General features: G+C 40.5%; 1 protein-coding gene across 8 annotated transcripts in view; it reads right to left on the reverse strand.

Annotated features, from left to right (window-relative positions):
- The window catches only part of Tdrd7 (tudor domain containing 7), a 74,498-nt gene extending 63,908 nt beyond the window's left edge, over window positions 1-10,590 (reverse strand). For 6 of the 8 annotated variants that reach the window (XR_001182369.3, XR_002389439.2, XM_087183648.1 and 3 more), the window contains exons 1-2: window positions 10,321-10,499; window positions 83-295 (exon numbers count right to left, since the gene is read on the reverse strand). Coding sequence is in view for 6 of the 8 variants with exons in the window: in XM_087183648.1 (XP_087039774.1) it covers window positions 83-289 (207 nt within the window). In the remaining 2 variants the exon portion in view is untranslated. Of the gene's footprint in view, window positions 1-82; window positions 296-7,059; window positions 7,196-10,320 lie in introns of all 8 variants that reach the window. The other 2 variants (XM_021244606.2, XM_087183647.1) reach the window with 2 other exon arrangements.
- Between the last annotated feature and the right edge of the window lie 60 nt (window positions 10,591-10,650).

Below are 10,650 nucleotides of genomic sequence, written 5' to 3' on the forward strand. Positions count from 1 at the left end.
TATCAAAGGTATGAGGTTGAAGTGTCAGGCTGGAGATTACAAATTGGTTTGATTCTTCTGACATTCACAATTGCCTTCTTACCTCTCCAGATCTACTAGTATCTATTCTGACAACTGCTGGCACACTTCTCAGATAGTCTTCCAGAGTAGAGTAACCAAGCTGTTCAAAGGGGATCCAGTCTCCAGTCAAGGATCGGTACTCTCCTTGGAGGTGAGGTAATGCTATCCCATTTTTATGAGACTGTAAAACAGCTCGTAGCATCTTCGAAACCAGATCTGCTTCCAGCATCTTTGCCTATAAAAACACAGTGGAAGTTACTATGTTATGGCTCATTAGTCTGTGACTTTACATAGATTTTTTCAGAGCTGAAACTTGTTAGAGTAAGCAGTAAGTTAGTGATGAGTACTTTCTGTGATTACAATACCTGGAAATAACTACCCTGAAAGGAAAGCACAGCACACCAATGAGAATGCAGAAGAAAGTCAGAAAGGCCCAAAGGAGCCCAAGGCTGGGACGATTTTAGGGAATGCTACCAGATAAGAGGCAGCCTGAATGGAGTCCTGATGGGCAAGATGAAATCAGCCAGACCAGGAGGAAAAAGATGGACCAGGGGACTGGGAAGGACAGGATAGGCAGAGGCAAGAGGTGGGAGAGGACATGGCGTGTTCTGAGATTTCCCTGCAGTTATGTGCTGGATGTGACTGAATGACTCTAAGCTGAGGGCTAACAGAGGGGCTCTAGAGGAGGGAAGGACAGATTTTGAGACAACTGCATTATGCTAATATGTGTGCATTTTGCCAAAAGTAATATGGGACCATACAGGGATTTTAAATAGAAAAATAAAATAACCAGCTCTGATATTAGAAAGATCATTATTTAGCAGAGGGGAAGATAAATTGGAAGGATTCTTAAAGATGGTTAAGACTACTTGGAAATGTGAAAGACCTGAAAACAGGGCATTAGAAACAAGCGAAAAATCAAGTGCAGAGATAATTAAGAGGTAGAATCCACAGAAATGGATTAACTGCTTTCTCCCAAGTTCCTAGTTGAGAAACATAGTGGATTCATTTTTGGACACGTGGGGGTTGTGAATGCTTATGGGATAGTCACACAAGTATGTTCACTAGGAACTTAGGTTAAATATCTAAGCTGATTATAGATTTGTTGGTCTTCAACATATGCATTATATCGGACATTTACTTGAAGTAAAATTAACTCATTTTACATGTTTGAGTTTTGAAAAATATATATACCCATGTACTCATCACAATAATCAAGGTATGTATTTCTACCACCAGAAATGTTCCTTCACATGGGGTACATAATGTATGTAAAGGGAAAATGTGCAACAATTACACAAATAATGAGGGAGAAGAATTGGAAGAATATCAATGGAAGTTTCTTATGCTACACATGAAGAAGTACAATATTATTTGAACACAGAATCTGACAGAGATGCATATATTATAAACCCTATGGCAACCACTAAAATTTTTTTTAAAAACATATTTATATACATATAATTAATCAGTCCATAGTAAAGATAAACTAAAACAAAACAATATTGAGAAAGCAGGCAGAAATTTTTTTTTAAACTAGGCAGAAAGAAATGGGAAACAACAAAGAACAGAGGAAATAGAGAACATCTAGAAAAATGGTATATTTTTAAAATCATACCAATAATTACATTAAAAATAACTGTTTGAAATATATCAATAAAAAGTTAAGAGACTGGCAGAAGGGACATGAAATTAAGACTTATCTATTCTGTACCACCTTCAAGAAACTGACTTTAAGTATACATATTCAGGTTAAAAGTGAAAATGAATAAGAAGACATGCCAAATAACATTAATATCATAATGAGGAATATTACCAGGCATAAAGAGGGACATTACATAATGACTAAGAAGTTAATTCATCAAGAAGACATAACAATCCCAAATGTAGGCACACTAAACATAGGCTGAGCTTCAAAAGACATAAACCTGAGATCTGAAAGAAGAGATTCAAGCTTATGAGTTGGAACTCTAAAATTCCTTTCTTAGTAACTGTCAGAATCAGCAGACAAAAAAATCAGCAGGATACTGAAAAGCTGAACAACTCTTTCAACTAAACTGACCAAATTAATATCAACAGAACACTCTACTTTGACAAGAGCAGAATAAATACTCTTCTCAAGAACATACAGAATATATTCTGGGACTTAAAACAATACTGAACCAACTCAAAATAACTGAAATTATTTGACGAATATTCTGTGACAAGAATAAAATTAAGTATCAGTTACAGAAAAGTATATGGACAATTCCCATGTATTTGAAAATTTAACAACACAGTACTCAATAAACAAGGATCAAAGAAGGCGGCTCCTCAGAAAATCTAGAAAACTTTTTAAATAATTTAAGACATAATATATAACAATTTGATGGGTACAATTAAAGCATTATTTAGAGAGAGATTCACATTGTTACATGTTTTTGTTATATTAAGAAAGAAGGTGGCGCCGGGGATTTAGCTGAGCCACATGGCACCTGCCTGGCAAGTGCTAGGTCCTGAGTTTGATCCCTGGTATGCTCCCTGCAAAAAAGACAGAAAAGGGCAAATCAGTAATCTAATTTGCCTGGAGAAAAAAAGAACAAATTATATCAAAAGCAAGTAGAAGGTAGGATGAGAAAAAATATCAATATTGAAATGAAACAGAACAATAATAAAATTTTAAAATAGCAGAAAAATAATCATAAAGCCAAAACCAATTCTTTGACAACAGCAATAAAACTGATGGAACTCCTAGAAAGATAAATCAAGGGGGAAAAAGGAGCAAGCACAAATTATCATAATAGGATATAAAAAGGGGCCATAATACAAATCCCCAGATATTAAAAAGAGCATTATGAATAAGTTATGCCAATAAACTTGATGAATGAAATGGATAAATTTCTTGAAAGACAAATTCCAGCACTAGCCCAAATATCCCTATATCTATTAGAGAAACTGAATTTATAGTTCAAAAATCTTCACATAGGAAAACCGAAAGCCCAGACTGCTTTAATGGCAAATTCTACTAAGCATTTATGGAAGAATCAAGAAACTTCCAGAAAACAAGGTTAAAAAACACTTTTGAACTCATTCTATGAGGGCAGAATTATGCTGATACCAAAAGTAGCCAAATATTGCAAGAAAATTACAGATCAATGAACATATATATAAAAGTTTCTAACAAAACACTAGCAAATCAAATCCAACAGTAAGTAACAAGGGCAACAGTTTATTTTAGGGAAGCCCTGTTGGTTCAACATACTTAAGTCAATTAATTAATGCAATGTGCTACATCAACAGACTAAACCATATGATCTTATGAACTGCTGAAAAAGACATTTAACAAAATTCAAAATCCACTTATGATGAAAAATTCCCAGAAAATAATAAAAAGATCCTTAACTTGATAAAGATCATTTGTGAAAACTCAAAATATCATAGATAAAAACCTGAATGCTTTCTCCCTAAGACTGGAATAGGGCAAAATAACCACGCTCACCATTCCTATTCCTTATCACACTGGAAATCCTGGCTAGTGGCAAAAGGCAAATTTCAAGATATTCTAAAACTACAATAATCAAAATAGTGGGATATTTTCAAAAGGAAAGCCATGAAGACCAATGGAATAGAATTCATAATCCAGAAAGAGATTATCCAGAACACATAATCTGTGTATGTCGACTGATTTTCACCCAAGGGGCTAAGGAAACTGGATGAAGAAAATTCAACAAACAGTGCTGCTGCAACTAGGTACCTAGAAGCAAAAAACTGAACCTCATACCATATACAAAAATTAAAAACATCATTTAGGTTCAAAATTAAAAATCTAATACAATAAATCTAAATATCACACAGGAGTAAATCTCTGTGAACTTGGATCCGACATTTTTTTTTTTTAAGAACTGCAGAATAAAAACTTGACAAATTGGATTATATTAAAATTTCTAGGGCTGGGGATTTAGCTCAGTGGTGCTGGCGCTTGCCTCACAAGCACAAGGCCCTGAGTTCAATCGCCAGTACCAAAAAAAAAAAACCTCCAGCCAGGCACAGAGACACACACCTTCAACCCCAGCTACTTGGGAGGCTGAGGGAGGGGGATCAGAAGTTCAGGGCCAGTCTGGGAATTTAGCAAGACTGTCTCAAAATGAAGAGTAAAAAGGGCTAAGGGGTATATCTTAGTTGCAGAGTACCCTGGGGTTCAGTCCCTAATAATGGAAAAATAAAGTTTCTGTTCTTCCGAAGCCCATTAAGAAAATGAAAAGACAAGTCATAGACTAAGAAAATATATGTATAACAATCTGGTAAAGTAGTAACCATCACATACAAACCCTCAAAACTCAATAAAACAAAGAGCCTAACTGGAAGTATACAAAAGATCTGAATACAAACTCCCCTAGAGCAAAGACGAAGATGTCAAAAACACATGAAAAAATGTTCATCAGCGTTAGCCATTAGGGTGATGCAAATCAGATCCACAATGAAGTATCACTACATATATATTAGAATAGTTAATTTAAAAAAACTGACAACTTGAAAATGCTGGTGAGAATGCACAGTAACTGGAACTCGCCTACATTTCTAGTGGTTGTCCAAATGGTACTTTGAAAAACAGTGTGGCAGTTTCTTATGAAGTAACGCATATACTTACCATACAATCCAGCAACCTTACTCCTAGGTAACTGTCCAGGAGAAATGATGACATATGTCATAAAAACCTGTACCTGACTGTATACAACAGCTTTATTTATGCGGGGAAATCTCTGGTAAATACATTTCACTAATAGAAACTTAATTACTAGCATAGAACAGATCTCACAATATGAGGATGGTTTGAAAGGTCAAGTCTGACCCCACCTGAGAAGCTAGCCAAAGACTTGTTCTATGGGTGGCCATGTGCAAAAGCCTTCTCTGCTTTCCACCTTCAGAACAACTTTCCATTCCTGACCTGAAATGACTACTCTTAACTTATTTCTGTTCTGAAACAGCTGCCAACAGGAGTTTCCCGAACACGGTGCTTAATTTTGGGGGGTAGAGGGAGTTGAAGGCCATACACACACTCATGTCCTATGTGTCACACAGTATGGTCAAAGCTGGGAAATAGTGTGTAACACTTGTGCTAATCCCACCCTCTTTGAATGTGTCTCCTTTCAAGTTCTAGGCTCTGTCAAGACATATGTACTAGATGTCCCCTGCCTTAACTGCCCTATCCTTCTGCTCCAAAGTCTTGGTTATGTTCCATGTAGATACAAGGAATGTATTTACGGTGAGAACCTAAGAAACTAAAAAGCAATGCTGATCTGCATGGCACGGAAATAGTCACCTTTATTTTTCACTTTCCCACTCTAACCTCACACTTGCCTTTGTGGGGGGGTGTGTGTGAGAGGGTCTCACTATGTAGTCCAGGCTGGCCTTGAACTATGTAGCCCAAGCTGGCCTCAAATTCCTGCCTCAGGCTTCTGAGTGCTGGGATTACAGGTGTGTGCCATGCTTGCCTATCTTTTCTGACAACTGTTGCTTTTTCTAAATTAGATTTCCCAACCAGACCTAGGAAAGGCCCATGCCACACACATTCTTCATAGCACCTCTCTTTACTGTACATTTTATCATAGTTAAAGTCCATATTTTAATATTTCTTTCAGTAGTAAGTTGCTGACAAATAGGTGGTAGATTTTTGATTTTGGGAGAGAAACAGAGGACTACAAAAGGTTGTACCTGTGTCCCCTCTTGGTTATGTGCCTCAAGTCTAAAACCACTGTGTAAAGAGCACTTATTTTCCTAGAACAAACTCCTTCTCTTGGGCCTCAGTCTCCTTATCTGTAAGATGAGGGGTTTGATATTAGTGGTTTTCATTCCCCCCCCCCCCACTCACCAAGTGATATGTGAAGACGGACAGGCTGACACCCACAACTCCTCCACGCTTTACCACCTCCTGATGGTGATCACCTGGTTCACGCCAACATCTCTTGCCTGCATGTGGCTCCTAACTAGTCTCTCTGCTTCCACTTCAATTTCAGAATCTATTCTTCACCGGAATACAGTGTCATTTGTGTTATAAATCATATCGTGTCACATTTCTGCTCAAAACCTTCTACTGCTTCCTGTCTCAAACAAGAAGCCAAAGTCTTTTAGAGTATCCAAAGGGCAGCACAGTTTGTGCTCACCTCCACTTTTCTGGCTTTAATTCTTGGATATTAATCCATGACAATCGTTCCCGCTCTCACCTATTGTTATGGTCAGAATCACAAAACAAAACAAAACAAAGCAAAACTCCTGTTTTGCAAAACTTGTTTCCAAAATCAGGGCTTCTTTTCAGACAGTTGTTCCTTGCATATAAAGTTGGCTGCTGAAAGTAAATCTTGACTCAGAGAATACCAACAGCAACCTGGGGCTATGTTTAGCAACTTGCCTTTCAACTTGAAACAGGGACCTGCCACATTTTAAGGGTGTGCCATCAAAAGAACTGCCACCAGTTGCAAAGATTCAATGGTGGCACCTGACAGTTCCTTTTATCCTTTCATTCTTTTCCTTTTCTCTTTGCAACACAATTCACCATGAGGGCTCCCAGGTGCTAACAGTGTACAAAAAGGTGGGGTGGGGAGCAGGAACACATAATGACCACCTTTAGGAAAAGAAGATTTAAAACTTTAAATGACCTAAGATAATTCTATCTTTTAAAAGTATATTTTGCCAATTCATAGCTTTAATACACCTGAAAATTGCCCCCAAAAAGTCTAATTCTGAGGAATATGGTTTTTGATGTATCCTAGACAAATGCCTTACACGTTTGCTCTGCCCTGATTAATCCCACAACTACTAGTGCCCGTAAGCCTTTACTGGAGCTAATCTAACTCTCATCTATGCTTCCTCTTTTCTAGTTTTCTTTTTTCTCAACTATTTCTAACTGTACTATTTGGCTCATCTTCCTCATTACATTCTTCATGTCATAAATTTAAGTTGTAGAGCACTAAATCACAAAATAAATTTGCCAAATTATTGGAGTAATCAAGTAATTTATCTTACCTTCTTTAGTCAGTCTCTCAATTTTAAAGTATCTGGTTATCTCTTTAGGAAATATCCTCTGGTAACTGTTCGCTCTTTTCCTTGAAGACACTAATTTAGCAACAAGGTGGGACTTTAAAGTTCCAGAATGTCTGTGCTGAAAGATTTTAGACATTATCTAGACTTAACTCAAGCCCTTCATCTTACAGAATAATAAACCAAGCATTAGAGAGGGAAGGTTTTTATCTAAGATCTTTTCTCAATGATTTCTCATTTCAGAACAGTTTGGCATGCTGTATTTTCTTTCCAATTATAGTCTACTTGTTACCACTTGAATTATGCCACCACCAACTGGTTTTTAAAGAAAAGACAGTAATTAACATCTTAAGGTGGTGGTATACTTAAAGTTCTTAAATGAATTTTCCTTATTTTTATGATTTCAAATTATTCATGCATTTTTCAGTGCATATCAGGAATGTATAATTAAAAGATTTCTATAAAGCTACAAAGTAGAGAAGAAAAGCCCAAGATGACAGTGACTTAGGAATCTGGGTTTTAACCTTAGTTCTGCTACTAATTACCTGCGGTCCTTTGAGTAAGTCACTTTGGTGTCTTCCCCCGCCCCCTCACAAAGAAGATAAAGAATATAGGCAAGAGATGTGATTCTGAACCTACCCTGGATTCCTTTAGGACTTAAATGAGGTCTGAAGATTTAATGGGAAAGTATGGATTTGCTTATTCATGGCAAAGCTGCACAGCCCAAAATATCAAGATTGCTTAGCAGTCACACTGAGTATCTTGGGCTGATCAGAAACTCTGATTGGCATATACACGTCTTCAACTGAAAATTGTAAAAATTATCTTTAGGGTTTTTTTTTTTTGGTACCAGGGGCTGAACTCAGGTCCCTGCGCTTGCGCATCGGGCGGCGAAACCACTGAGCTAAATCCCCGGCCCATCTTTAGGTTTTTTGAAAAACAAGCTTTTAAAAATATTTAGCTCATAGGGAAATAATGAAAAGAATGTTGTGCCACTTTTGTGCTTTTCAAAGCTTCATTCTTTTCATTTCCTTGAGGAAAATAAAGTAGACTTCGTACAAAGAAAGAAAACAATTCATGTAAATACTGTTATGGCTTGTATCTAGATGTCCCTCCAAAGCCTCATGAGGTCATAGGAGGGGCTTTTCAGACATGGCTTGACCTAGGGTATGTGATGCTGGAATCAAGGATGAGATACTGGGATTGATTCATGGTACAATGCTAGGATTAAGGCTGCTCCATCCTGGATGTGAGTGCTACCTGCCCTAAGGGTGGGTAGCCTGGATAAGATATAAGGGATAGAAAGAAGGTTGCTGCTGGTTGTTTCGCTTGGCTGCTTTACTGCCTTCCGCCCAGTATGAACTGTGTCCTCTGTGATGCCCCTCTGCCAGGCCACCCTGCCTTGGAGGTAGATTATGGACTGACAACTCTACAAACTGTGAGCCAAAATAAACCTTTCCTCCTTTAATTCTGGGTGTCGAGTATTTTGTCTCAGCAACAAGACTACTAAGATAAATATGAAATTAAACTTCCCGCCACTCACCAAGAGTCTTCTGTCCTGTGAAACTGTACACAAGCAAAGCACTTTCTCTATGTTAAATTTCAGTTTTTGCAAACATCACTAAGTTAAAAAGTAGCTACTTAGAACTGGATTACAAAGTATTTTTCTTTACATTCACATTAAGTATCCAACTAGATTATACTGCACAGAGAATTAAAGGAGAGGTCCTTCAAAGAGTTTAAATCTCTTGATGCAAAATACAATAGTTCATTCAGCCATGCTCAATGAGCAAACTTAAAAGGGCATTAGCATGGATTATATTTCACTTCCCATCTACAGGGACTGAAATCCAAAGGCAAAGCCAACTGCTGTCTTACTGTCTCACTGTGTTTAAGCAGCAAAGAGAGACGCTGCGTGCCACTGAAGGGTCCTAAGCAGGACACAGGAGATGCTGGGTTCTAATTCATCTGGCCCCAGGAGCAATTCTCTACGACCACGACAGAACTGTGCACGTAACTGATGCTCAATGAATGTTAGCTTAGTGCAACAGCAAAAATCTCCACCGTGAGCCAACTTACAGAGAAAATTTAAAGGTCTTTGTGTCCCTGCCCTCAAAAAGCTGAGATCCAGTTATATTAAATATGGGCAGTTTGGTGGAAGACAGTTAACACTGCTTGACTATTAATAGGAGCCAAAGGAATACAGTGTTATCTTGAAAAAGCCTTACAGAGTAAGCTAAATATTTCCATTTGATACACAGAAAACTAGGCTCCAAGAAAGTGTACAGTTTATTCATAGTAACACAATTAGTAAACTAATTGTGGGGTGTGGATGCCGGTTCAGATTGACAAAGCCAATGTGGTATGCAACACATTCATACACATCAAGACACCCTGGAACAGATGGGGATTTGGGTTTAAAGTTTCATTTTTGTCACTAACTTATTGCAGATCTCTAGGCAGTACACATTTTCTGAAATTTATCCACCTGTGCGATTGCGGCGGGGTGGGGGAGGATGAACTAGATCAGCGTTTTGGGTTTTCTTTTTAAATTGGGCGATTACCAAAATCTTTTTGCAAATATAGTTATATCCCTTCCCTGCTCTTTGAAATTTTTCAGAATGGTATCCTTGGCTATTAATGGAAATATATTACACTCCTCAAGTGGATGGGAACAGAGAAGATATACCGGCTCCAAGATCTCTCCCAGCAGGTAAGGCTTGGAATCTGACCCTGCTGGAAGACGACAGGGAAAATTAAACCAACTTATTTCTGGGCGCCCTCCCCCTCGCCCCGTCCCCGTTGGTGCTTTCTATCCGCACGGTGTTTACGGCTGAGAAAGGAACAGATAATATGTGTGTCCTGCATTTTTTAAGTGCCCTGCAGAGAGAAGTCCGCGGCTTTAAGAAACTTACAGCCGCAGAGTAGGACGCAATGGTCCAAGAGCCCGCAGTTCCAACACCCGGCTCGGGAAGGGACGGGCCGCTTCCTGACCGCCCCCCACTGCGCGGCGCGTCCGGGGGCGCTCCGGCTGAGCTCAGCCCAGCTCGGCCCCGGTGGCGTCGGCCAGAGGTTTAGAGCGCAGCGCTCCAGGCGCCGCTCCCGAAGCCCGGCCTCCGACCCGCGCCCCTGCGGCGGCCCCGCCCGGCCTCGGCCCAACTGGCGACGACCCAGGCGCGAGGCGCCCGCCCAGCCTCGCCAACGTCGCCGGCACCTGTCGCCTGGCTCGGCAGGACCTGCGCTCACCTCGTCCTGGGGGCCCACGACACGGTCCCGCGCCTCCTCGCCCGGCTCCTGCTGCCGTCTCTGTCAGGGCCCAGCCGCGACCGCCGCCCACTTTCGGTTTCCCCGCTGCGGCTCCGGAATCACCTCACGCCCCCGCCCCGCCCGGCCCGGCCCGGCCCGGCCCGGCCCGGCCCGGCCCGACTCTGAGCGGCCGCGCCCCGCCCCGGCCCTGGTCCGCCCCGCCCCCAGGGCAGCCAGGCTCCGCTCTGCGCGGGGGCGAGCGCCCCGCTGGCGTCGGCCCACGCCGGCGTCCGCGCGTGGGAAGGGAACCGACACCGCCTAGCGGTTTCT

Source organism: Heterocephalus glaber, unplaced genomic scaffold (genome assembly GCF_053883595.1).
Source record: "Heterocephalus glaber isolate CG9 unplaced genomic scaffold, H.glaber_assembly_v1.0 deba00001481, whole genome shotgun sequence".
Taxonomy (NCBI): domain Eukaryota; kingdom Metazoa; phylum Chordata; class Mammalia; order Rodentia; family Bathyergidae; genus Heterocephalus; species Heterocephalus glaber.